The sequence below is a fragment of the Chroicocephalus ridibundus genome, chromosome 1, assembly GCF_963924245.1.
Source record: "Chroicocephalus ridibundus chromosome 1, bChrRid1.1, whole genome shotgun sequence".
In the NCBI taxonomy this organism is placed as follows: domain Eukaryota; kingdom Metazoa; phylum Chordata; class Aves; order Charadriiformes; family Laridae; genus Chroicocephalus; species Chroicocephalus ridibundus.
Genome location: NC_086284.1, coordinates 6,302,072 through 6,329,519, shown reverse-complemented (window position 1 = coordinate 6,329,519; position 27,448 = coordinate 6,302,072). Strand labels below are relative to the sequence as shown.

Sequence of the window (27,448 nt, the reverse complement as noted above, 5' to 3'; positions counted from 1 at the left end):
CGAAATAAATAGAGAATCACAGAGTCATTTAGGTTGGAAAAAAACCTTTAAGACCATCAAGTCCAACCATTAACCCAGCACTGCCAAGTTACCACTAACCCATGTCCCTCAGCGCCACGTCTACACATCTTTTAAACACCTCCAGGGATGGTGACTCCAACATTTCCCTGGGCAGCCTGTTCCAATGCTTGATAACCCTTTCCGTGAAGAAATTTTTCCTAATATCCAATCTAAACCTCTCCCTCCTAAATATGGATCTGAAGCTGAAGGTATAAAAAAAAAATAATCCAGTGTTTCCTGGTATAGTCTTTTATGAACGTCCTGTCCAGAGACATTGCCAAAAGCTTTCATGTTGCTGTCATGCGAGATCCCTGCTTTGTGCTGGAATGTCACCTGGAGGCATTTTCTGAGCCGCCTGCTGGATGGTGCTTTTGCAGGAGACTGTCTCTGCCTTGATGAGCTCCTAATCTAAACAATCAAGGCAGATAATCAACCCACCATGGAAAATGGAGAGGCTGTATCATAGCTACGCTCTTCCCTGAATATGTCTTGTTTTTTCCCCCAAGATTTTCTGAGATGAGCAGAGGCAAACTGCATGCAGTGCTCAGCACGGATGGCAGCCTGGACAGTTTCGGTGGTGTAACGAGGTGATCTGGTTTGGTCTCTGTTCGTTTCCTGGAATTCTTAGCACTGGACTTCCCTGATCATCATCTTCACTGAGCTGTTGACTGTAACTCTTTCGATGAAGCCACTCGGCCAATTCCTTATCCATTGAATGGTCCATCTATCAAACCTGTATCTCTCCAATTTAGAGGTAAGAATGTTATGGGGGACCATAGTGAAGGCCTTGCAGAAGTCTAGTATAGCATTAGTATAGTATGTTGCTATCTAAGCTATACCAATTATAGTATATACTACATTAATATTCGTGTTAGTAATAACAGTAATATTTGTATATGGTATATTGGTAAAGTATATACTACAGTATATATGATAGTATGGCCCGTAGGTTCACACATGCCTCTGGCGGAGGAGAGCCCGCAGCAGAGTCCTCAGCTCCAGGTTCAGGATCCCAGATGTGCTGCAACACAAGGTGATGCTACTCTTGCTTAAAAAAGGGGGTTACAGGGGCTGTGCTGTAGGGAGGTGTCTTTCCCCAGGTGTCTTTTTTTTTTTTGAAGTAGATATAAGTGTCTTGAAGGGGGGGTGTTGAACTTTTAACTCTGGCGAAAATGATTTGTTCTTGTGATTAGGTTTCATGGGTGATTTGGTGTCCTGAGCTGGGGCTCACAGCTGCTGAGCTGCTGGTGGGCGAGGAAGGCAGCATTTGTCCTCACCCTGCACACAGCAAAGCGTATCCCTGGAGCAGATATGTGGTATGAAATTCACTTTAGCAGCTGAAAAACACAGTTTGGGTTCTGGTATCAAGAAAACACTCTACCTGCATCCTAAGGGCTCTCATTGCACAGAAAGGACACCTGAAGCTGTAGGAGATACTTGGTGACACACTGGGAAGATGCTCTGAAAGCTTTAAAGGTACTGCATAATTCAACTTGATCCAGTCATTAATCCCCTCTTTCTCTCCCCACTCCGAATCCATGCTGGGAGTCACCAGTGAGAGATGTCTTTTTATTATCATTCTTTTATTTTCCCGTTGCTTTCACGCTGCGGATACAGTACTTAAAAATGAGATCACCTTCACGTCAGGCATGTACCATGTTTATTAACAGCAAAAAAAGTATTATCTAGGCTTCACTCAAGACCGATTTACAGGATAAATAATTGTTTCCAATTACTTAAAAAAAAAAAACAAACAACAAAACCCCAAAGAATAAATTAATAACTTAAGTGATTAGCTGTCCACAGTGATTTGAAAACTTAATAACCATTCAAACAGTGACACCACAAGAAGACACGTACTGTACAGTTTGCCACAGATTACTCGTCCTTCCTTCTACAAATGGAAAAAAAAAATTAAAAATACTCCTCTTTAAGAACAGTCATAGGCTTTGAACACACAAAACATCCCTGCGAATTGGCTGCCGATGCAACGGCTTCAAAGCCGGGGCTCCGACCCCCCCCTCGCAGCAGGTTAAGAAACAAATGGGAGAAAACTACCCTAATTTGGCTGGGTCTGTTCCCACGCAACGATGCCCGAAGTCAATGGGGACCCGTTGACTTCACCAAGGGCTGGGTTGAGTGGGATGTAACTACTCTAAAGGTTTGGTCCTAACCCTACAGGATTCATCTGCGGGCTCCCCACGGAGCCCAGGGTCCCGCTCCCTTCCCCTCTCCGTGACGTGCTTCAGCCACCACGTCCAAAGGGCTCTCAAACAAAACGTGGTATTTTCAGGGTCAATGTGGAGCAGAATGCTGAAACTGTGCAAAAGGCTTTTTCCCCATCCCCCTCACTCAGGAGAAAATCCTGCCAAGATTTTCCCACCTCGGTAATTAAAGATGAGGGTTTTTTCATGAGTTTTGCAGAGCGGGATGTGCAGTGTCATGTGTGATGCTGGGCATGACAACGGGGTAGCACCACATGCTGCCGGGCCGTTGCCTCCAGACTCAAACCAGCTCTTTGCATTATTCAATGTCAATTTATTACACCTCACGACACATCTGTGAGGTGGGGAAATAAGTACTAAAAATCTTCATTTCACAAGCCAGAGAGAAAGCGGGATACAGAGAGTTCAAATAAACCCCCTCGTCCCACCTGAAGATAAAGTGTGGTGTCATCCAAAAACGACAATAAAAATGATGGCTTCTTGTCTCCTGGTCTTGGGGCAAACCTCTCCCATATAGTCAACCCATTGGCCTACAAATGCACCCGTTACATGTTAGCAATGGGCTGCATTGAAAATTAAGAGCCTGCTGATTGGAAGCAAGTCCATTGAGGGGCTCTTCTAGCTCAAGAGATGGAGCCATGTGGCCCAGCTCCTGCTCCAGATGATGCTGGCCAGCGTTGAAATTTGGACACCATCTCACCGTGGATTGGTGGGGGGAGACCTGTTTGGTGACACCTTGCTACATATCAACTTTTCTCAAGAGCAGCCACTGAAGTAGCAACCTGATTATCAGTACAACTCTAGGAGTTGCGAACAAGGAGAGAAAATTGCAACTACAAGGATGAGACACCAAGGACAAGCTGATGGAGGGATGAACTGCTCCAGGCCAAGGAGAATTCATGACTAAAAAGTGCACACCTCTATCTGCAAGAGCCTCACTAACAGTTGCAAGATCATTGTGTACACATGGGCAGGTTGGTGCTTTCTGAGCAGAGAAGACAGGCACACAGGGCCACCAGGGGCCCTAAACTGGTTTATTGTCCCTTGCGATTTGATGCTGGACTGGTCCCTCTGATTTTCTTGATGGCCATGCATGTCCTCTGGCTTAATCCCTGGCTTAGGCTGGGGTTAGGCTCTGCTCTTCACCATTCCTGTTACAAGTGGGGCTTCTCCATAGACACAGCCCCACTGCACCCATCTCATCCAGATGACATCTCTCCAATGGGACACACAGTGTGGCTGTCAACTTTTACATGGAATTGTAACGTCACCAGGTGGGAAAACAAAACCATAATGCAAGCGTGACTTGAGGAGACCATTCCCTTATTCCTCTCCCAGGCCAGGAGGATCTGACAGTACCTGAGAAGTATTTAAACATCTTCCTACTGAAGCCCATCACTGCATAAGACCTGGGCATGGCTCTACCCCTCCCAAGGAGCCATGGGTGGCTAAAAGGACACAACTCTTCCTGGTATGCTCAAGGAACTGGGACCCCAGAGTTCAGGGGCTTGCATGGGGCTCCAGAGAGCCCTGGGTGAATGTTTATTCTAACAAATTTAGAGGTTCGGGCTGTCCCCCAGTTGCTTGGACTGTGTGTCTGTGTCCTGGATGACTTGGCCTGGGCCAGCCAGCCCTCTCCTAGGAGCAAGGGATGGCCCCAGTGTGGATTAAGCCACCTTGCTGGTGGCTATGGCCTTAGGGGTTGAGATGTGCCTTGCCACTCGGCTTTATGGCTGGAGAAGAGGTCCTGGCCCTGTTTTGGAAGCTGTAGGATTCTAGGTGCTGCCTTTAGCCCCTTCTCTCACATGGAGGAGTCTCCACTCAGCCCTGGCAGCATAGGGTCTCAGGGTAAATCAAGGGGGAGAGATGTCTCTAATCCCACCCCCTGCTCCAAGCAGGGCTCAGGGCTTGATCTAGTCTGGTCTTGATAAGCTCCAAGGATGGAGATGGCACAACTTCTTGGGACACCCTGTGAAGCCATGGCACTGCTGCCCCATGATCAACCCAAGGGAGCCCCAGAGCAAGGTGTCCCCTGGCATGGCCAGATCCCCGTCACCCTTCTGGTAGGGCTTCTCCTGCCCAGCTCAGTACTGGGCACATGGCCTGGGGCTCCCTGAAAGGCAGAGCGCTGAGGCATCATGTTGTCAGGCAGGATGACCCCCTTGAGTGTGAAGCATCCTGGGTAAGTCCCAAGAGTGGTGGGAGCTCCCCTCACACCAGTACATGGCCTTTAATGAGCAAAACCCCTCTACACGACCCACAAACCTTCTCTGTAGATCTGACTCGAGACTCATGCCAAGGGAGGACATGGTGAGGACCAAGACTCAGATCTTGCTGGCAAACATTCTTTCCTTCAGTCCTCCCAATCTCATGTTGGACTAGATGACCTTTAAACATCTCTTCCAACCCGAACTATTCTATGATTCTATGTTCCCCCATATATAACCCTTGTCTGTGGCTGTTGGCCCTGGGTCCAAATCCATCCCAATTAGCCCCCAGTCAATTAGCCTTAGATACCTTTTGGTTCCTGCTCCGGATTTGGCCCTATCTACAGACACTCAGTTTTGCCCTGGCACAATCTGCACTCACAAGTATTTTCTTTCTCCAATTTGAGACTAAGCCTAAGCTTGGCATCCAGTTGGATGCCAATTACAGTTGGAAATGTATTTCCCACCGAACACTCAAATGTCAGTTCAGAGCAAATCAGCTCCAAGGCAGCTCACACATCTCACCAGGCAGAGGAACCATGAACAGCAGTCGCACAGTCACAGCAAGGGATGTACGCTTTTGGAGACTGCTGCCTTTGAAACCACCAGCTCAGGGAGAGCTTTGAGCCATGGGCCTGGTACTTCATAAAACTAAATACTGAGGTCATGATGCTTGTTCCGCAGACAGCCCTTCTCCGTCAACACACACACACATGCAAACACATCCCCTTTCTTAAGTGAGATCGTAGAGCTGAAGAGCAGGCTCTGACATAAAGACTCAAGCCATTTTAATTGCAATTGAAACGAATCATTTGCAATGTTCTCAGCTTCCTAAAATACCTATTTCTAACAAAAGAGTCAGCCATACTTGAGCATCCAAGTATAGAGTGGATGTGATAAACTCAGTGCCTTCAGGACAAAGTTCTTGGCAGTCCGTGTAATTAAACCAGCTGCTTTTCAATACGGTTTAAGACTAAATACTGCACAAACATTAATCATCAGGGACTGCTGTAATCAGCTCGGCAGCCGTCAGGAATGACTATTTCCACTGCAGCCATTGATTACTTAACGGCTTTCAGGAGGGGTTGATACCGTCATGTCTATATGGCAATGCCTGGAGTCCATACGCTGCTACTCAGTTTGAAGCGGCCATTTTGCTGCGTGGTCAGCAGAAAAGAAATTATGGAGGAATATATCTGTTTCTGGGAAGACATAGATGTCACTGCAAAGCAAGGAGGGACCAGCAACCAGCAGCTGCAAAATAGCTACTTTTGGGCTGTCTTGGTCCTTGCTCTGGCAAATGCGAAGGGCCAGTGACTGGGGATGCTCATGAAAACGAATCACCAAAGCAGGAGGGCTGAGCCTGAGAAAAGAACTATCCCATGCCAGCGTCTGCCCCAGGAACAAACACAGACATCTGTGGGACGTGGAAAAAAAGGACGAGTTTGTCCAGTACCACAAAGGGCTTTTCCAATCTTCATTAACACTTTGGATTAAATGTGGAAGTGCGCACTGGATGCACCGAGTCCCAGAGCAGAAGCACAGGGACTCAGCAAAACGCATCCCAACCCATTGTGTTGTCTCTCAAGCCACTGACCATCAGAAATGACCACTGCTGCTGCCTCCCAATTGCCTGCCCACTTTCAGGGTACTTTTGGGACTTGCTGAGCTCCCTATATCCCAGGTGGAGAAAAAGACTCAATCGAAGCATGGTTTTGAACTTGATTTCTCCAGGCTTTTGGTCCGGTTCAAGATTTTTTTGTCCTGGAACTGGGCTCAGTTTGATCCTGAGAATAGTTGCACTGTTTTACTGAGACAGACCCAAAGCAGCATAAAGGGCTATTCCCAAAACTGCTGAGATGGCTATTCCCAAAACCCCAGAGATGGCTGCGTCTTAGTGTGATAGGAGGAGAACAGCACAATTTTGGCAGGGAAATACATCCAGCGTGCACCATAACCCTTCTCCCGCAACCTCACGTTCCTTTGTGTCTGCCCAGCAGTTTACAGGATCAAGTCGGAAAAAATCAGCTTCCCACTTGAGTCACATTTGCTTTTTGGTGGGGGTGGGGAGCTCACACCCAGCCGGGTGAACACACATTTCAGTGGGGCTCTGGATCAGGCCCAACATTTAATGTCCCCTGAGACGCAGTGATGAAAGGGGCCATAGAAATACGAAGCACTATACTCTGGTCTTCATTTCATTATCTCACCGTGCAAGCGTGCAAGCCCCCAACAAGAGGCAAAGGCCCTTACAGGGTGTAACACACTCCCCGACCTTCAGAAAGCATCTGGCTGTGCTAAATCTTCCCTTTCGTGTCTTTTTTCTTTTTTTTTCCCTCCTAGATAATCATAATTTTACCATGAGCATTAGGATATTTGCTTCATTATTCCTGTAAAAGGCCGGCACTTCAATATCTTAAAAGGTTTGTCAGGGCTTTTCCATGAATATCCTTCCCTTTCATGTCATGTGAGAAGAAAATATAAACTGGTGTTGGAAGTTCAAGACTTATTTTACCGGCACCCAGCCTTTAAGGGACTGGTAGCCTGTCCCTGTGTGGGTGTCTGGCCCTTTCCAAACTGAGGCCAAGCTTAAACAAATGTGTTAACACTTAAGCATCACTAATCAATACAGCTTGGTGGTGTTGGTGGAATGTAGAGCCCGTGGCACTGGGAGGGGTTCAGCTTGCAGAAAGAATAGCTCCAGCTATTTAATAAATATTATTACCTAATCTTTCTAACGTCTCCTTCGTTTGGCCCTCGGTTTGTGCTTGGCCTGTTTGTCCCTGTCAGCGCTCGCTGTCTGGCAATCAGGCTGCTCCAGGGCAATCATTAGTCCTTCCTGTTTTCATGAGATCATGAATTATTATCTCCGCAATAAACCGCCTCTTCCTTCTCGGCTCTCTGCGCCTGGCAGCTGCCTGGGGAGCAATCCCGAAGCTTGGATGTGTCAAGGATGCTGGCAAGGGGCAACAGCAGATTCCCATCCATCATTAGAGCCTAGGGTCATTAATGTCAACAAGCCCCATTTCTGTGTTGAAGAAACATTGTTGAAGATGGGGAGAAAATACCTAGTTCAGCCCTTTGCACCCACCACAAACCAAACATAATGCTACGTTAAAGCTAATATTGAAACATCTTGCCCTGACTCTCCTGACCAGCCTCTTCTCAAGCCTAAGGCCTCACCATTAACCAACATTTCAATACCTCTACTCCTTTCCCCCAAGACACAGCCCACCGGACCTCCTCACCCGCGACCAACCTCTGCAGTACAGCATCCACCTTCTTCTGGTCCTCGCAACAGCCTCCCATTCCCTCCTCGTCACTCATCCTTGTGCCAGTCCAGATATTCAGCGTCTCCAGATCCTCCCTGTGCTCCTCATACTCAACCACAGAGCTTCTCATGACAGCCACAGATGTAGGGCTCTCACTCTACAGGCTTCTTTGGGTGCCAGAAAGGGCAGATTTTGGTTCTTAGGGCCAGATTCACAGGCAATTGGTTTCGGACAGGCAATGGGTCAGGGCTTAAATTCTGCTGTCCAAAGCGAATCTCTCCATCCCATTGACTCTGAGAGATGCTGGAGAGCATCAACAGCAGAAGACACCCCAACAAACTCGGCTGTCTCGCGCACGCATGCGTGTGTGTGAGCATATGCTGGCATATATGTGTGTGTGTATGATGGGGCAAGCCCTGGGCTTCCAAGTCATCTCAACAGGACAATCTGGATACTCTTCAAGCTCCTAAAGGTTAACAACCACAACCAAAATCATGGGGGCTGTCCTGCCAGGAGGAGAATAGCCCTCAGAGGTTTTGAACATATTTACAAGAGATGGGACAACAAAAGTGATTTCAAAAGTAATGGTCCTTGCTCAGTTTTGGGATTGGGAGGAGGCAGAGAAGAGGGCAACCATAAGGAGTGGGGAAGCTGAGCTGGGGAATGATGTCCTATGAGATGCTGCAAACCTGGGGGTACGGTATGGAAGAAGACGGGGAGAGATGATGCAGTGTTAGCACATACAAGGTGGCTTTAATAGCTGTAAGCAAAAGATGTGTAGGGTGAAACCTGGTATTGCTAAGTCAAAGTTCCTGGATAGTGCATCCAGCAGCTAAAGCACAAACCTAGCCACCGAACATAGTTGGTCTTTATCACTGGCAAACAGTATCCGCCAAGTCTTCCCCTGAAATTAAGTTTCTTTTTTGTCTTAAAAGAAAAAAAATAATGAAGACCCCCCTCCCCTTGGCAGACAAGTCTTCAAAGCCCAGCCCAGTGGAGGTGGCAGCCCGGCGGGACCCCGGCTGGGGAAAACCACCGGGACATTTGCCTGTTTTGCTGCCTGCCCCAGGCGCTACGGCTTCGTGCTCTTGGCGGGCTCCGAGGACTGCCGCACATCAGTCCACTCCTGCATGGTGCTCTGCAGCGCCTGTGTCTTCTCCTTGTCCACTTGCACGTAATCGACCTTCTCATCCGAGGCGACCGACGAGGTGGAAGGCTGCGGGGAGGAGAAACACAGCCATCGCCTGGTCACTCGTCAGCTCCCTGCTCTTCCCTCTTACTCCTTCCCACAGCAGTACCATGGGTGCTGCAAGTCCACCGGCACCTCCCCTGCTTTCTTGCAGACTCCATAGCTCACCACCCTCCCTCTCACCTCCTGAAGGGTCTTGGATGAAAGATTTCAGCCTGCTCTGCGTCTTGCTTGCATGAGACTGCAGTGCAACGGGAGGAGAGAAACAGCACCTGGGTCCCTCCCTTCCCACCAACTCTGGGAAGTGAATGTTTGGTTGCAACTGTGGTATCTAGCTGCTGATATGGCAAATTCAGCGTTGCGTCTTGCTCATTTTCTTGTAAAGGACTCAAGAACTCTTATAGACACACATAAAAATCCCAGCTCCATCCCTCTTAGCTGTGCTGACTCTACACACTTATGGCACTAGATTATTTTCATCCCCAAAACAACAGATGTGTTTGCAGGTTCAACCAGGAGACCTGTTGAGGAAGATGGAGATGATACTTTTTTCCATAGTTGCTTGAGTCCCGGAACAAATTCTGCCTCTACAAGCATTTCAGAGGACCCCCCCAGCTGCTTGCAACTGGAGCCAGATGATGTTTTTTTAATGGTCTAAAATCACCTATCCAGGTTGGGATATAATTTAGATTGGTAATACCTGCAGAAATATCGCTGGGCAGAAAGAAACAATCAAGGGACAACTGCCAAATAATAAAAAGACTGAACCAGTGGGATGCTTTGCCTAGGAAACAAGGCGGTGTTTGAGAAAGTTGAGGCCAGCTCACCGGTGGTTCCTGCCAAGGTTTATACAATGCCTTGTCCTTCACCATCCCCTTGCTCAAGCGCTGCTTTGCTTGAGACAGTCTCTCCTTCCCCTGCCCAGTTTGCTCAGGGTGGCACCCAGCAGGACCTGCCTTTGGTCCCTCCCCAGCCCACTCTGTCACCCCTGGGTGTCTGTCCTCTTCAACTTGGTATGTGGCCTTGCTGGGGAGGTTGTGAAGTCTCCATCATATGAGGCTTTTAAGCCCTGTCTGTCACCTCAGGAGTTGGTTTCCTTTGGATGTGGGGATGCCCTGAGGTCCTCCCTTGCCCTGTTTTCCCACGATCTGCTATGTTTGCTTCCCCTCTGTATGAACCTGAAGAAAAGCCACCAATATTTGGGTCTTTAGGAGCTTCCCCTTCCACGTTTCCACATGACGCTTGGCAAAGGCATCCCATTCCTAAACCCGTCATCTTCTCCCCACAGCTCTTTCTCACCAGGCAACAGCTTGATCTGCTCAACATAATCTAGCTTTTAAACATCACCTTCACTTTCTGAAAGTGGTTTGTACTTTTCCTGCCCAAATGGCACCCTTTAAATGCAGCTGACTGGCAGGAGACAGGTGCCCAGCATTTTCTGAATGAGCTCCTGAAAGTGTCTCAAGTGGAAAACCTAAGTCTGGTTTTGGAGGACCTGTTGCTCTGAAGGAGGTAAAAAAAAATAAATTTCTGGTACTTCTTGGGATACCTCCTGACAGCTTTTGAATATGCAATCTCCAGCTGAATTTCTGGTCTCGTCAGCATCCCTGAGCCCCTGTAGATCCATGCTTCTCGTAATCCTTCCAGCAAGGCTGCAGATACGCAGCAGAGACCGAGTCTTGCAGGAAAAAGCACACCTCTGAGGTTACTGTCTCACTTACCAACCCTGCCCAGGGCTTTGGACCATGCTGTTGCCAATGTGCGTAAAAAACCCTTAAAAAATGCATCACTTTTAACCAGAAGTTTATAAAAAACCCCGTACCTTTCTGTGTGGCCCTGGTGAGCTTGGCTGGAAGTCCAGGGCCAGATAATCCACACTCCCCGAACTCTTTTTAGGCGCTGGGCTGTTGGTGCCACTAGGAACAGGAGAAGCAGAAATGGGGTTTTGCTAATGCAGGGAAGAGACAGGAGAGATAACGAGGATTAAAATGGGAAGAAAGTGGAAAAAAAAAGGAATCAACACAAATCTGGCAACGAAATGCCTTGGTGGCACTTTTAAAAGCGGTCCCAGCCTGGATGTGTGCTCACCTGCCTCTGGGTGTGCGGAACCGCCGGGGGACTATAGATATTGTATATTGTGCTAGCAAATATTTCAAGCTCGTGCTCTTGATTTTATGGATCGGAGCAGTTCTGCTGCCTTTCTGATGTTTAATTCACATGCCTGACATGACACGTGGGCTTTGGCATTTCCCAGGAACCACACCTCAGCGAGGCCAGACCAGCTCTGGGATCTTCGCTAATCACAACCCCGCTACACCGAGCAGAGATTTCCTCTACCCCCTCCCCTCCCCTTAGTTACACAGCCTCAAAAATATGCTTCCAGTCAGCAGCTTTGCAAAGAGAGACAAAATCCCCTCCCTGTAAGCAGTGCCGCTCCCTGCTGCTGCTCCGATAGCCCCTGCCCTCCACACAAACATGATGTCAGCAGCTCTTCGGGGGAAAAACATCAACTTAAATTAGGAAAATACACCCTGACAGTCCACAGGCGTTTTTATCCCCTCTTAATTCCTGGCCAAGTAGGTGATATATGTTTCTGCTCTCATATACAGTTAAAACCCCAATGGGACGTGTCATTTTAGGAATGAAAGCCACTGTTTTGTGCACGTAGGGATGTACGTAAGGATGCACACCACACAGCGCTATGTGAGCCCTTCCATGTCATGAGCTAGGAATGTGTTTGCAGAGCTGGGGAACGTATATGTCTTGCCAGGACCGTATATCTTTGCTGTGGGGCCCTTACCATCGCCACGTAGTTCTCCTCGCTGTCTCCCGAGTCAGTGCTGGTGATGCTCTGGGAGGAGACAGGGCGACAGTATTGCAAAGAGCCGGCGTTGAAGCTCTGGCTGTAAGGACAAGGGTCAATGCGTTAATGATGGCTGCAGGTGGTGCTCGTCCATTGCCAAGGAGGGGTGGGAGAGGGATGGCAGCACCTGACGCCTCCAAACATCACCATGCTCAGACCTGGGGACTGGGCGTGAAGAACAGTCGGCAGCATTGAGGTTCTCTAACCTGACCTTCCCATGGGTCAGAAATCACTGGGTTTGGTTTTCTCTCATTTTTTCTTTCAAGAATATTTTAATAAGAACTTGTTTGCTATCTACCCTTAACCCCCCTGCTGTCAGCTACATAGATCAGGCTCCATGATCCCCTTTATCTCACAGGAAATATTTGATTGTGGAGGACGCAGGGCCAGCCCTGGTGAAGCTTCTCACCTCCAGCCTCAGCGCAGCTCCAGGATTTGTTTACCGTGCAGGGCCCTATCCAGATTTTTTGCCGGAAAACAAAATCTCCGAGGCATCGTCTTGCTTTCCATTGGCCAAATCTTATTATACCGAATAACACAATGCAATCAGCATCTGGCATTAAAGCTCGCGTCTTAAAAAGCTATTTGTTGCCTTGCAGTAAAGGCAGGGTCATATGATTAGCTGATAAGGGAAAAATCCATTAGCTTCTCCGAGGTCGGACGTCTTGTCAATCAAACCCCGCTCGCTGTTTCCCGGTGCGGTGATTTCAGCACACAGCGCTCATGCCCTGCAGTCAGTCTCCCCACAATCCAATTTATTAGAGGAGTCAGAGCAGCCAAGCTTTGCTCCTGCCTTTCATTGGACAACATCAGACCACGAATTAGCAGCAGAACTGGAATTGTGCGAATCCTGTTATTTTTGGCCGGCAGACTTTGCTCTGAAGTGCTTTGGTTTCATTTTGCAGACTTCCCTCAGGCTAGGCTTTGCTTTCAAGGCAATCAAAACACACCTCGGTCAGACCCTGTGAGTGTCACCCTGCATTTTGAGACTACAGAGAGGTTTTTTGGGGGGGAAGAGCTGGATGGGAAAGCATGCCCCGTGCCCCCAGTGCCGACGAGTCCGGGTCGCTCAGCTGGGTCATGAGTTGTGGAGGACCACAGGTCCTGCGTCAGAGCCACAGCTCTCCAGGCGGTGTCAGAACCCACAAATAGGAAATGTCTTCAAGGGATCTTAATTAGCTGCTCGGCCACATGCTGGGCTTTCCTGTGAAATCCTGACCTAAACAAATTTATCATCCTGCCACCGGCCGGGATGTGGGGACTCCGGCTCGTAGAGCTCTTGACAGAGCTCGTGAGGGGTCCAAAGGAGGATCTGCTCTACTTCAACAGCACCTGGCCCAGGTCCTAATTGTGGCCCTGATGTTACCAAGGAACGCCTTGAGCCCCAAATCACCATAGCGTGGCAGGATATTTTTAGGAAAGAATTACTCTATAAATGCCCCTCTTCCCAGATAGCTCCCGCTGATCCCTGATGGGGGTAGTGTGTTGGGCAGGGTGGACTTTCAGCCCCGTGCAGACGTTTGCATGGCAAGACCCAGCTCTGCAGCTCCTGTTTCTAAAATTGAAAAAGAACACAATGAGAGCTGAAGGGATCATCAAGCTTTTGGGGAAGTTTGGCTCTGCATCTAAAGCCTGGGCTCACTTCTAACTTGATTCAAGATGGTCCATGAGAAACATGCCCCTTCAACAAAAAGACATGGTGGGCCAGAAGAAACCTCTGCAGCAGAAAGGCAGCCAACATCCCCCTTACACTCAGCCAGAGATGTTTAATCCATGGCGGAGGTGGCAGCATGGCTACATGTGGACACAAGTGAGAGCGAGACCAGAGATCTGCTGTCGGAACAAAGCAAGAATTTATACCCCAACCATTACTCACCTTGGCCTGGACCAGGATTTTGTGACTGGCGATTTGAAAGGAAGCTCATCGATGACAGTGTTGTTCCTCAGGTCCAGTGGCGATGGCTTTGCTGGGGAGAGGAAAAGCCTTTTTTCAGAGGCAGCACGTTCCTACAATTCAGCATCCATGACTGGCATGAGGTCTCCAACAAATTGTTGGCTGCTTCCTGTTCTGCTAATTAGCCCCCCAACTCTCCTTGCTGATGACAGATACCCCCAACCAAAATCCCTGCACTCATTTACACCAAGACTGGGGGAAAACAGTGAATTTCTCCCTCTGACCCGCAGCCCCAAAGTGGATGGGTGGCCCCAAAAGGGCAATGTGCGTCCCAGGGAATGGTGCTTTGCTAAACATGCCCAAAACCCAGAGCATAATAAACACTTTCATTAAGAAGCTGTGATAACCTATTAGATGGGGACAAGACCAGGCTCTGACAGCGCTGAGTTGCCTCCAGCCAGCGTGTTTCCCCATAGGCAGTGGAAAAGGACATCTGCAGGGTAACATGAAAGCTCTCCTCATCATGAGTGGTTCATTAGATGGAAAAGACCGCTGCGCTCCAGCCCCAGCCCTCGCCTAGCATGCTGATGGGGCTAGGTGCTGACATCCTAATGATGGCAGCCCTCCTCCTTGGCATCTCCTTGGTGATCTGTTGGGTTTGGGGAGGGATTTGGAAGATGTAGGCAAAGCCCTGAGTGATGAGCTGTCTAGATCCAGCCAGTAGGAAACAGTAGGAGAAAGTCTGGTCATCTGAATACAACACAGGGATTTTGGAGTAGAGCATGGGGAGGGGTGCAGGGAAATGAGGGTGAGATCCTGCTTGTGACATGCATCTCCTGTAAAGGCCAGGAAGGGTTTGACAGGCTCTGTTCAAGCACCACGAAAGCTGCATTTGCACCATAGTCTTCCTAAAAGAGGAAGGGGATGGGGAACATCTGAAGGTCTGACTGTGCTGGCGGTAGCAAATCACACCCCACGCAGGACTCCACTGAGTGTGCACAAGACGACAGATGTAGTCCAAGGTATTACAAGAACAGAAAGGTTCCTGGGAAGATTTGCCCACAAATATTCTTACCTTTCCGGTCGGGTTTGAGGTTGCGGTTGACTGGTGGGGGCTGGATTTCACTCAACCGTCTGTGGCACTGTGCCATGGCTCCTCCTTTATGCACGGGGAGGGTGGCCGAGGACAACCCCACCAGGTCAAAGTGATGCGGCCCAGGGCTCATGGGGATGTAGAGATTTTGGGCATTGTCGTTGGCTTTCTCAGTGTGGATCAGGGGTGAGGAACCGGGGTTCATAGGGACGTAGTTGTCCTCGGAGTCAGTGCTGTGGGAGCGGGCCACCGCTGCCTTGGCTTGCTGAGAGACAAGCAGGAGGACGTGCTGTGAGCATCAGACACTCCTCAACCCCATCACACTATAAATCCTTTCATCTCCAAACACACACCTGGGGTGGGACCTGCTCTAAAATCTCAGCACAGAAGGAAGGGATGGTCTGTTCCCTCCTTGGCCATCAGTTTGCGCTGAGAGGGTCTACCTCCACTGTTTCCAAGACATTGCAACATCCTGAGTTCAGGGAAAAGTCTTAATCGCCCAGAGTTGCGTTTCTTCTCATGCTCAGAGTAAGCTGCAGAAACATGCTTAACCTGGAAAGTAATTTTCCCCTGGGCTCTGGCCATGACTAAAATGCAATATGAAAGGCTGCTTTAATGTCATTTCCAGCTCAGGAAGTCTTAGAAAGCGCACAAAAGAGGCTCTTCTGGCAACATAAAAATTCAAGTCAGCAGCATCCCAGGCTTTCAGGAAGAAGCCAAACTCCTGGGTGCTTTTTTGGGGTCAAAGCTCCAGGTAGATACACTCTGTGGAAGCACCCAAAGCAAATATCTGCATGCGGTGCTGGGTTAGGTGGTTGTCCCTCCATCTCTACCCTGCAGGCCACCATGTTTTTAATTGAAATCAGTAATAAAACCCTTCTTGATTTAGCTCTGCAGGGCTGGGCTGTGAGGTCCCACCTGGAACCAACTTGACTCTGAATCTACAAGGTGCAAACGGTACCTATAGTGTGGTGGCCGACACCGAAGCCAACTCACCAGGTAGGAGTTGTACCCGCCGTTCATCGACTCGACCGACTGCACAGTGCTGCCGCCCCCGTGCTGGGGGTATTCATACGTCTCGCAAGAAGAAGCTGCAACACAACCACAAACGTACAATGTGTCCCAGCACAACTGCTAATAAAAGGGGCCCCTGAAAACAAAATCCAAGTACTGGGAGGGAGGTATTTATTCTTGATGATTGGACACTGGTGGGAGATGTGGTTTTTAGCCCATCACAGACTCCTTGCTATGCTCCCTCCCAATTAGCATCTCTCTGATGCGTCAACACAACTGCACGTGCTGCACGGACCTAACCTGGTTCTGTCAAAGTGCCGCAAAATCCCAGGGGTAAAGACGTCAGATAAGGTAGATCATGGTGACAAAACTGGGTTAAGGGAGAGCTCCGTTACAGCTCGCTCAGCAGACGTAAGGACTGGCAGCCTCCGGTAAGGGGAGGATGGGGTGAGGATGGGGTGCTAAGCTCTCAGACTGGTCTGTCTACTGCTGAGCATGGGTCTGATCTCAGCCTAAATGTTGGTATTTAGGTAGAAGGAGATAGAAGAGGCATTTCAGGGAGCTGTGTGTATCATTTACAGTATGCTTTCCCTCCAACCACCTCTTCCAAGTTACTTTGCAACTATCTCATCCCAGGCACAAGGTTTGGAAAGGGCATGTTCATCCATGGCCCATCCATGGCCAATGGGAAGGGAGGCTCTGCTGCACTGGGGATGTTGGGTCTCGGAGATGTGCAAAATTGCAGCCCTGTCTGGTGAGCAAAACCAAGGCAGCTCGGAGCTGAAGTGCATTCCGATAAACCTGGTTAGGAATTGAAGTAAAAGCAAGCTAAAAATGGCTGAAATCACCAAAATCTGGTGAAGGACTGCATGGGCAAGCAGGTTTGGGGTTTTGACTCAAAATACAACACAGCCAAGACCCAGCTGAGCAGCTCTGGTGGGCAGAGCCATGGGGATGCCTCTTCCTGCCTGTTGCATACAAAAGCCAGGGCCAGATCCTGACCAGGGAGAGCTTCTTTGTGTTCAACCCCCTGGTTGATGCCAACAGCCACCCCAGCCCTACTGCAACCCAGTGGGACTGACCAGTCCAAGGCTGCTAGATAGGACAAAGCCACCCCCAGCTCCCCATCCCCAAATTCACCTCGATGCAGCCTGCTGTTCTCCACCGCTGGCAGCGTGTTTCTCCGGGGAATGGTGGCTGCCATGGGGGCCAGCCCTAAGCTTTCACCAGGCTGGAGCCGTTGGGGTGGGCTACCCCACCGTGACTCTGTTTGCCCAGGTTTTGGGGGCCGCGGGGGTGGCGCAGCGGGTGAGTCGCTGGCGGCCACGGCCAGAGCGTTGTGGTTCTTGTCCAGTGTAAATGTCCTGGGAATCTGGTAGACAGAGAGTGGGGTGGCAGGGATGTCATAGGAGTCCGTGGAGAGCTCTCCAAACTCCTTGCATAGGGTGTTGTTGGGAGTCTTGTACGTGTAGACCTCCTCATTATCCGTTTCAGAGCTGGTGAGGCTCGACTTGGGGTGGGTGTAGGAACCAAAGGCCCGTGGGAGGTCGTACGCACTGTCCCTGAACTCCGAGTTGTGCCGGCTGGGTTTCGGCAGGCTGTAAAAGCCATGGAGCTGCCCGCTCACCCCATTCACGCAGTGCCCATTGCCCTGCGAGAGCTTCTGGACTGCTGTGTCACTCCGCATGAAGAAGGCGGACCTCGTGGCTTGGGAGAAACTGGCACTCCTGCAGAGGAAGGGGAGAAAGGGGCTGAGATGGGGGGAGAGCTGGTCCTGGGGTGCACCGAGCTCTGCTTCCCCTGTTTGTCATCTTCCCAACCCACATTGCCCAACCCCAGGGCAACGGGAACATCTCAGACCCATCCAAACATGGTCACAACCCGTTCCATCCTGAAAGACCTTCAAAAAGCCTCTGTCATGGGTGGGAGGTATGTGCACCCAGCTCCACGATAGGGCTAAGGGCACGAACGAGCCTTTTAGCCAGACATAAATTGGTCAAAAAGGACAATTTTTGCAACAGTTGACAATGACCCAAGACATGGCTGCAAAGAGGCACCCCATCAGCATCTCCATCATGCATCAATTGCTCGTCTGCAGTGCAGGATGCAGGCTTAGTCTCACCTCTGCCTTGCAAATGTGTTTGAGAGGGACTGCAAAAATTCCTGATGGGAATTACTTGAAAGCCTCCAGCCATGCCACCACCCTGCCCTCTTGCAGGGCAAGTCCTGGGGTGGTGAGAACAGTCCCCAGCTGGGATTTGGGGTTTGCAGCCTTGATACGCAGAGGAGGAGGAATGAACCTCAGGGCTGACTTCAGATTTATAAAAGCCCTCGAGTCCCCCGAGGTGAGCAGGGCACCACGGTCACTAGGTCCGTGACTTGCTAATGATTCTTCTATTTATATTGCGGTCACGCCTGGGGACACTAGCCAGGGTGGAGGGCAAGCACCAGGGAGACTTCAGTCCTCTAACGACTGCTCATTAGCCACCGCCCCTCCGCTGATTCCCTCTAAGGTGTTTCATCTCCTATTTTATCCCTCCTACTGCTTCCTCTTTTGACCCTCCAACATTGCAGAAGATGATAAGCCCCGTGGGCTTGGCTTTCTGAACTCAGAACCCCGGCAGATGACATTTTCTCGAGTCAGGGGATGCCTCAGTTGGTCACTTGGGACTGTTATCTCCCCCATCCTCTACCCCTGCCACCACGAAGCAGCTCCCCGTCCCACGAGACTTGGGGAAACATGAGCATCGCTGTGGAAGTGCTGGGACATGAGGGCAAGATGTGGCAGAGCTGAGCATGGGTGACAACGACACCTTCCCTGAGCTGGCTGAAGCAGCGTGGAAGAACAAAATAAAGCAAAGGTCCTAAAAAGAGTTACCTTGCCATGAAGACCTAATGCATATGCACCAGGAGAGGATGAGAGGATGGGTGTTTTTGCTCGCAGAAGTATAACCATGCGTGGGTCAGGCTTTTGGGGACCACACGGTCACAGCCAGAAAGGGCTCCAGCCAACCCCATTTAAACATCTCCCCGTGGAAGGGAGTCCTGCCCTGTAGCAATCACTGCGGTGGGAAGAAGTGAAGTGGTTACGGGAACGGTTTCCAGTTGCGGCAAATCACTGGGGAAGTGCTAGCCCTATGGGAAAAGCTGGGAGATGCTGGTTTATGTGGCTCCGTCAGGGTTGATGCTCCGCAGGGACAACAGTCCCTCTGTTTCACGGAGCCAGCACGAGATGGCGCTCAGAAATAGGGCTTATTTGGGGAAAAAAACAAGTGATGCTGCGATATGACAAATGAATCCTTGCTCAGGAGATGTTTGTGCTCTGGCAGGGTCCTTTCGGCTGAGGACTTGAAGCATCTCATGGGTTAATTACCCAGCACTGCCCACCAATTAGCTACTATTACCCTCATTTTATGGATGAGTAAAGTAAGAGCTCTGGAGCTGAAAGGAGAGGGATTCCCAGCAGTCCTGCAGCCTGGCCCCATGCACTGGGCATCGATCGGGGCGATCATTTCTGGCCCAGTTGCAGAAGCTGCCGCTGGCCAGTTAGTCTCTACCCACCAAAGCATCAGTGCTTGCTCCCTCCTTCTCGGTGTCCCAGCTGTGGTCGGGCTCTCGGAGGGTGGCTTTTAGGTAACCTCACAGCTGGAGCGACGGAGGGCCTTTTTTTAAACACTGTTCCATTAACTCCATCTGAAGTTAATTTTTTCTGAGCCTTTTTCTGTTGTTGTTTTTCGGGTAGGGAAAGGCAGCTGCAGCAGGAAAGCCCAGCGGAGGCTGCAGCCTGGGCTCTGCTCTCACCTCACGCCAGCTGGGCTCCAACCGCCTCTCCATCCCTCCCTCCCTCCCTCCTCGCCGCTCTCGCGAGCCAGAACTCTTCATGCCAAAAAAACTCCTCGCTATTTAAGGCAACTGGCTGGGTCTGGAGGCGGGGAGCTGCCTCTCGCTCAGAAATACCACACCGTGCACCACGGGCTGCTGTGAAGCCCAGCAAGCTCTGGGCCACAGTAGGGATGAATGGTGCAAACCTTGCCCATCCTTCTGGTTGAGTTTTTTCTGCTTAAAGGTAGGAATTAGGGCCCTGTCTGCAGGATCACAGTCTCATTGAGGTTGGAAGGAACCTCTGGAGGTCATCTGGTCCAGCAATCCTGCTCAAGCAGGGCCACCTCTAGCCAGTTGCCCAGGACCGTGTCCAGATGGCTTTTGTATATCTCCAAGGATGGAAACTCCACAACCTCCCTGGGCAACCTGTGCCAGTGCTCGGTCACCCTCACATTGAGAAAGTGTTTCCTGATGTTCAGAGGGACCCTCCTGTGTTTCAGGTTGTGCCCATTGCCTCTGGTCCTGGCACTGGGCACCACCGACAAAAGCCTGGCTCTGTCCGCTTTGCACCCTCCCTTGAAATATCTGCTGAGATCCCCCAAGCCTTCTCTTCTCTAGGCTGAACAGTCCCAGATCTTTCCGCCTTTCCTCTTAGGAGAGATGCTCCAGTCCCCTCAGTATCTTCACGGCCCTTTGCTGGACTCTCTCCAATATGTCCATGTGCCTCTTGTACAGGGGAGTCCAGCACTGGACCCAACAGTCCAGGCATGGCCCCACCAGCGCTGAGTAGAGGGGAGGGCCCACCTCCTTAACCTGCTGGCAACACTTTGTCTAATGCAGCCCAGGATACCATTTGCCTTCTTGTCTGCAAGGACCCATTGCTGGCTCGTGTTCAACTTGGTGTTCACCAGGACCCCCAGGTTCTTTTCTGACTAGATGCTTTCCATCTGGGTAGCCACCAGCACATATTGCTGCTTGGGCCCGTTCCTGCCCAGATGCAGGACTTCTTGCTGAACTTCATGAGGTTCCTGCTGGCCCATTTCTCCAGTGTGTTTGAGGTCCCTCTGGTGTACTGGTGACCCTCTGGTATATCAGCCATTCCTCCCAGCTTGGTGTCACCAGCAAGCTCTGTGAGGGTACACTCTGACCCATCATCCAGATCATTAATGAAGATGTTAAAGAGGACTGGACCCAGTATTGACCCCTGGGGTACAATGCTAATGACTGGCCTCCAACTAGACTTTGTGTCACTGATCACCACCTTTTGGGCCCAGCCATTCAGCCAGTTTTTAATCCAACCCAGAACGCCAGGAAAGCCGGGAGCTCGTGAGGTTGCCACTCCGGCATCCTCCTCCCTATCACGATGACATGAGACCATCACTCAGGGCTTTCTCCAGATGAGTTTTGCACACCTCCAAGGATGGAGGTGGGTTGAGCCGCTCATGCCCAGCCCTCCCTCAGATGTCCCCAAGGTTTTCTCCCAGGTGGGCTACAATACCTTGCATTTTCTGACTTTCTGCTCATACACTGGTGGAGGAAAAGGTAGTCCTGGGGGGCGCTGGCGGACAGGGTGCTCTGGAGGTGGCTGGCGGGCGAGTCGAAGGTGAACAGGGTGGGCTGGCTGGAGTGGGATGGCGCCGAGGACTTGCGCTCTCGCAGCAGGTGGTGGCTGGCACCGCTGAGCTCTGCTGGGGAAGACCGTGGCGCATGGTTCATGGAGGCGAGGGTCCTCAGGGTATCTGTGGAGGGAAAATACCCACACCGGTGAGCAGCTGGGTGCAGCAACCCTGCAGCCTGTGTTCCTGGGATTTTCCTTACTTAAATGCTCCAGCATTTATGTACCATTTATGTACCATTATGGAGGATGGTGTGGCTTGCTTATGGCTCTGAATGATGCACTCAGCAGCAGGCTCCCGTACTTGGAGCACATGCAACTACAGGCACCATACAGGGAAATAAATATTTCAGCGTATTTCATAATTTTATCGTATTTTATCATTTTATCATATTTTAACATTTTATCACATTTTATCAGAGGCTTAATGGCTTGCAAGGATGTCTGGGGGATGGCAGCTCAACTCCTGGGGAGCTCAGGGGGTTGTTAAAACCTAGTTAAAAAGGTAAAGGAAGAGTTTTTGCTTCTGTCTTTTCTTAGAGACCTTTTGTAAGTAGTTTTAGGGATGTGATTTAAGTCATACCCATCCTTCTGTGTACGGTCATTGCTGCCATCCTTTTACAGTGGCGTAAACTGGAATGGAAATATGGATGGACGCAGTGGCAGCAGAGAAGAAAAACGTGCCCACTTTACTCAATTCTCTATTAGTTCTGTGACCTCAAAAGAGTTCCTGCTGTTTTCTGCTAGGAAAATAGGATTTTTCTATTTTCTATTTTTCTATTCAGACACAAGGTGCGACTCCCCTCCCCATTGCTCAGGGAGAAATTAACTTTAAAATATTAAATTACTTTCCATCAAGAATATCCCAGAGATTAAGAACAATCCAGCTACTCCAACCCTCTGATAAATGTGCTACAAGAATTTGAACCAGGAATGAATTTTTACAGCCAAGCTGTAAACCCCTATTAAAAAAACCCAAACTAAACACCCAGAAAACTTGCAAGCTGCAGAATATATTGGGAAAGCTGATTCATCTCTGGCTGCAGAAGACCATGTAGAAGACCATGCATGATCTCCCTGCCATGCATGCCCTCCTGGCATGTGAAAACCACTCACTGTGGTTCACTGAAGTCACCCTTTATAACAGCTGTGATTTACATTTATTTGGTACCAATTCAAAATGGAGAAAAAACCCAAACTCTAACAAAAAAGATGTCTTTCCCAGTGTGAATCCACCCATTTTTTGGCCATCACTGATTTAGGTTCCAGGTTTCCCCCCAACACAATGTCCGTCTGCTCCTCAAATTGGACTTCAGACACCCATAAGGGCACCTGTTCCGACATGGTGATGAGGGGGATTTTACAGATTTCCAACATCTTTTTTCCATTCCTTCCCTCAAAGCCCAGATCCTACCAGAAATTTTGGGCCAGACCAAAATTACGCTGCAGAGAAATGAGTTCTCCGCAAAATGGTTGTCATGGCTTGGACAAGGAGATGCTCCACACGGGGTGATTTTTCACCAACTCCTGAATTGTGTCAAGATACAAAATCGATCTGTCTGCCGCTCGTTCACCGCTGCTACATTTTTTTTCCTGGCGTTACTGCAAACTTCACCCGATGCAGAAAAAGTACATTAATAAAAGCCAAAGAGCGTGTCTCAACTCTGTTGTTTGGTTTGTGCTAAACACAGAAAGGATCAATATTTAACATTGACATTAATGGTGGGGGATGAGAGCTTAAAACTCTGATTCCTGTCTTCTTTGCATGGGCATTAAAGATCCCTTGGTGCTTTTCATGGGAGTAAATGGTTGTCTCGATGTCTTTGGACAAAGCAGTGCCTTGACCCTCTTTCTTATTAAATATTTACCCTGCAGCAGTGCAGACTGATCCCCATTGGAAAAGGAGTCGAGAGCTCTGTGAGTCCCAAATCTTAGTCCCAAATCAAGTGCTTTGAGCTCAAGCAGCATGGTAGAACCCATAACGACATTGCTATCAAAAACAGCGGGGCTGTACCCAAAATGCCTCTCAGGAACAGCCCCTTGCTGCCTCCTGAATCATGGTCAGGAATTGCCCATGACATTGGGCTTTGGTCAAGACACTGCCAAGGATGGAGTGAGGATGGCATGTTAGTATTGTGTCCCAGCATGAAGGTCGCCTCTGGGGACAACTGGAGATCCTCTGAGTTGGGGTCCCTTTGCCCTGAGCAGTCCTCCAACACTATCCCTGCAGGCTCTGCACTTGCCACTGCACGGAAAAGCCATGGCAGGCCAAAATTACACCGATTTATTTGTACCAACACAGCCAAAGGGGAGAGCTGGGGCTGCAGGCAGGAGGCAGTCCCCAGCATCACACCGGGGCACAGCAAATACAAATCAAGACACTTCGAGGAGCCCAGTGAATCCTACACCGCCAGGAGATCCTAACCTCGTCCCAAAAATCAGTCTTACCTGGGGAAACAGGAGAGCGCAGTGCAAAAGACACACTCATTGAAAGGGGGATGAATTACTCCGTGGCTACTCCAACCGCATAAAAGAAAACGGGGGACGAAGGGCAGCAGGCGGCAACGCCTGGTAAAAAGCACGCCACTTCCCCGGGGGAAGCCGCTCTATCGACGGCCGCATTGATTTTCAAAATGAATTCCCAGCTCACTGCCCACAGCGACCCGGCCACCGAGAGCATTAGCAGGAGCCAATTCAGGACTCACGTACTCCATTAGGTCTGTGAGATGAACTCCATAATAGCAGGTGAGAAATGGATTGCTTCGCGGGGCTGGGAGGGTATTGCAAGGGCTGGGAAGATAAATCCTGCGGCTGTAGAAGGGGCCCGCCACGATTGCTCTGTATTTTTTATGTTGTGGGGGTTTTTTGCACTAGAACAAAAGGGCAGCTCGTGTGCCCAGGTTACACACTGACGATGGGTCCTGCCAGGGGGCAGAAAAGGAGGCAAGAAAGGAAAGAGAGGTGGAAAAGTAGTATTTGATGACTAGTACATGCTAAAGGGAAAAGTCAAGACATTTGTGTTCTTATGCTGGCCTGAAATGGAGAGAGGTCCCCATGAGGGTAAGGCATACAGGGTGAATGACAAGCCAGAGGTCCCAACGCCATTTCAACTTGCCACGCTGCAGTGCCCAGCTCCCAGGCCATGAGGACCGCCACTCCTTTCCCATGTCCATGCAGGGCACTTAGTGAATAACTTCCAAGGGGTCCCATCCAGACGCCTCCAAGCATCAGTCCCACCCACATCATGACCAAAGATGCTCAACTCATTCCGGCCACGAGCCAAAAAGAATGATCCATCTCCATTCCTCATAGCCATCCACCTTGGGGCCATGGATAAACCCCTGGCCCTCCTTTATTTAACAGTGTGGACGTAGCCTTCAAATCCCTTGGCTTTATGTTGAGATCTTGAGTTTATGTTGCGGGAATGTATCAAATACAGCCAAGGAGGGATAAGATCCTGTTATGGTTCCTATTGCCATTCCCAGTGGGGCAGAGTTAAGGTTATGTAGTGAGGCCATATGGGAAGTGTCATCTTAACCCCATGTTTCCTGGCTGGTTCTCATCCGAGTTCGGGGAATTGGACTCTCACGGTCTAGAAAAGGCGGCGTTGGACGCCCACAACTTAAAATTCAATGTCAGCGGCACGGCTTGCATGCATACATCTTGCTGGGCTCGTGCTACAGCTGTTGCGCTGGTCCCTGCGAGAAAGCAAGCCAGATGCTCGTTGGGAATGAGCCAGAACAGAGCTGCAAAATCCCACGGTGCCGGGCAGGCTTCAGTTGGCCGAAGGCTCGGCACTCACTAGTCCAGGTTAAGATGTGTCTTTTTGGCCACGTGTTGCAGCAAAGTGGGGGAAAAACCTCCTTGTGACTCCATCCCCGAAGCAAAAGTATGCAACTGTGAGCACAGCCGGCAACAGGACAGACTAGGCTGGAAGCCAGGAATTTTTTATGAATGTTTTCAATCCCCCAAAGTGGTATTTCCCTCCTTGCTGACAGCTCTGAATTCCCTCGCTCAGAGTGCTCGCCTGTTGCTGTGTGCACATAGCTTCGCGCAATGTTCCTGGGCTTATCAGAGTGAAATAATTACTCAGCCTCCTTCGGAAATTGTTGCTCATAACGGACTTTTTCACCAGAGACGCGATGTCAGCTTTCCCCGCCTGAAGTCAGAGGCTGGGACTACAACTCCCTGTATCCCATGGACTTGAAATTCTGCCCTTGGGAAGGGGGCAATTTTTGGGTATAGCTAAATTCCTGCAGCCCTATTGATGGTCTCAGCAAAAGTGCCGGGTTTGCCTGGCATCCCCAAGAGGCGTGAAATTCCCTGTAGTGCCCACACCATGTTGGCAAGGGCAATCTGGTCCAAGGGGGCCTCGCAGATAAAAGCTCCTCATATTTGTCCCGGCAAGTAAGGCCATAAAACGCCTCGGACCACACTGATGACTTCATGCCAGTTAAAACTTATGGATTTTTTTTCAGGAGGGGATAGTAGAAATCTACCAGAAATAATCCGTAGGAGGGCATGGAGCAGGGTGTGCTCATGCGCTATCATCTTCCCCACTCTTTGGAGCAGCTCCATCATTTATTAGCAAAAATAGGAGGAACCTTCTCCCATGGGAATCTGCCTGAACCTCCACTTTTGCTGCCAGCTCGAGCACAAGTACAAAAAAATAATTAAAAAAATACAAACTACCCTACCAAAACAAGCCCTCCGCGTGCTTCTCCTGGCAGTGAGAGAACAAACAGCATGTCTGATGGATGAGACGCCATGTCACCGTGCTGCCAGGAGGCCCTGGGATGCCACGAGGATGAGTGTGGCACCCGAGGAAGGTTTATTTACTGAGCTTTCCCTATCGCCTCCGAGTTGGACAGCGTTTGAAAAGCTGTCAGTCTGAGGATGCTTTGGCAGGTCGCCTTCTAAAGGCTTCCTCCAGCAGGTTAGTTGGAAAGGGAATCTGATTTGGATAATTTCCACTCTCTGGTTTCCATCAGGACGGGGAGATGCATGCAAGGACACAGGTACCTTAATATTTGGCATTGCCTGAGTTTTGAGTGCCAATTTTGAGTAGAGCTCCCCAAAAGTGATGATGGGGCAAGGTAGGACTCATCACAGCTGCATCCTCCACTGCAGAGGAGCTGAAGGGTGAGGACAAAAGTGACATCAATTGGGCTTCTGAGCTTGTCCTTTCCAGTTTCTGCCGCTTATTTCTATTTGCTTTCAGAAACTGGCCAGGGACAGACTAGCTAAGGGGAAAGAGGAACATCACTGCGTTACGGACAGGGATCTGCTGCACAGAGGGCTAAGGGCATGGTTTCTCTTAGCCAGTTTCAGCCATCTAAGTGATATTTAGCCTAAGCTCATCCCCTTAGGTTTCCTCTACCGACAATAATGAAACCCCCCAATTATTTAAGCATCCAACACAGGACGGGGAGAATTACCTGAGAAAGAGTTGATGGGAGAGACAGTGAGGCAAAGATGAGCGGCGCCAAATAGCATTGTCTCTGCCCATCAGTGTCAGCGCTCTGCTTGCATTTGTATGAAACAACTGAAAAATAGTGGTAACGTAGGAGAGTTTGCCTTGGATAAGCATGGGAACCGAGGGAAAAAGTCACAGTGCTGGAGAGTGAGTGAGTGAGAAGGGTGGGAAAGGAGCCAAGTCAGATCATCCTGACCTCCAAGCATTATATATCTCAGTTATTTTAACAGCAATCAATCCTTTGAAGGACAAAGGGGCAGAAGGGAGAGAGACTCCAAGAGAAACGACGTGATGCTTCTTCCTGGAGAACACAGGTTTGGTTCTGTGAGATGAGGCTCTGCCCAAAATCCCATCCCTGCCCTGGGCACCGTCTCCTGGGGGCAGTGACCCAGCTCTGTATCATATCAGCATGCCCCGCACATGGCGGCTACCCTTTAAAGAGCAAATCCGCCGCTTGATCGTGGAGCTCAACCTTTCATGTCAATATTTGGAGGTCTAACATTTGGCCAAACAGGGTTGTCTGGTGTGTACCTATTTATTTTTGTTATAAGGGCTTCAGTGCTGGAGATAAAAGCAGATGAACGTGGATTCTCAGAGCTCTGGCTTTTGTGTGACCTTGAGAATCCCACCTGGAACACCCTTATCTGAGAGCCCCGGAGTGGGACAACGAGCCACAGCCAGGGACGAAGGACAATCCCAGGGCAGCAGCATGGGCTGG

At 49.9% G+C, this 27,448-nt stretch overlaps 1 protein-coding gene across 1 annotated transcript in view; it reads right to left on the bottom strand.

Annotated features, from left to right (window-relative positions):
• Nucleotides 1-1,703: 1,703 nt before the first annotated feature.
• The window catches only part of GAB2 (GRB2 associated binding protein 2), a 101,051-nt gene continuing 75,306 nt past the window's right edge, over nt 1,704-27,448 (bottom strand). Inside the window, exons 3-10 of the mRNA XM_063326444.1 lie at nt 21,138-21,378; nt 16,958-17,544; nt 15,800-15,894; nt 14,786-15,068; nt 13,693-13,783; nt 11,754-11,856; nt 10,776-10,901; nt 1,704-8,980 (exon numbers count right to left, since the gene is read on the bottom strand). Coding sequence (XP_063182514.1) covers nt 8,837-8,980; nt 10,776-10,901; nt 11,754-11,856; nt 13,693-13,783; nt 14,786-15,068; nt 15,800-15,894; nt 16,958-17,544; nt 21,138-21,378 — 1,670 coding nt within the window. The 3' untranslated portion in view covers nt 1,704-8,836. The remainder of the gene's footprint in view (nt 8,981-10,775; nt 10,902-11,753; nt 11,857-13,692; nt 13,784-14,785; nt 15,069-15,799; nt 15,895-16,957; nt 17,545-21,137; nt 21,379-27,448) is intronic.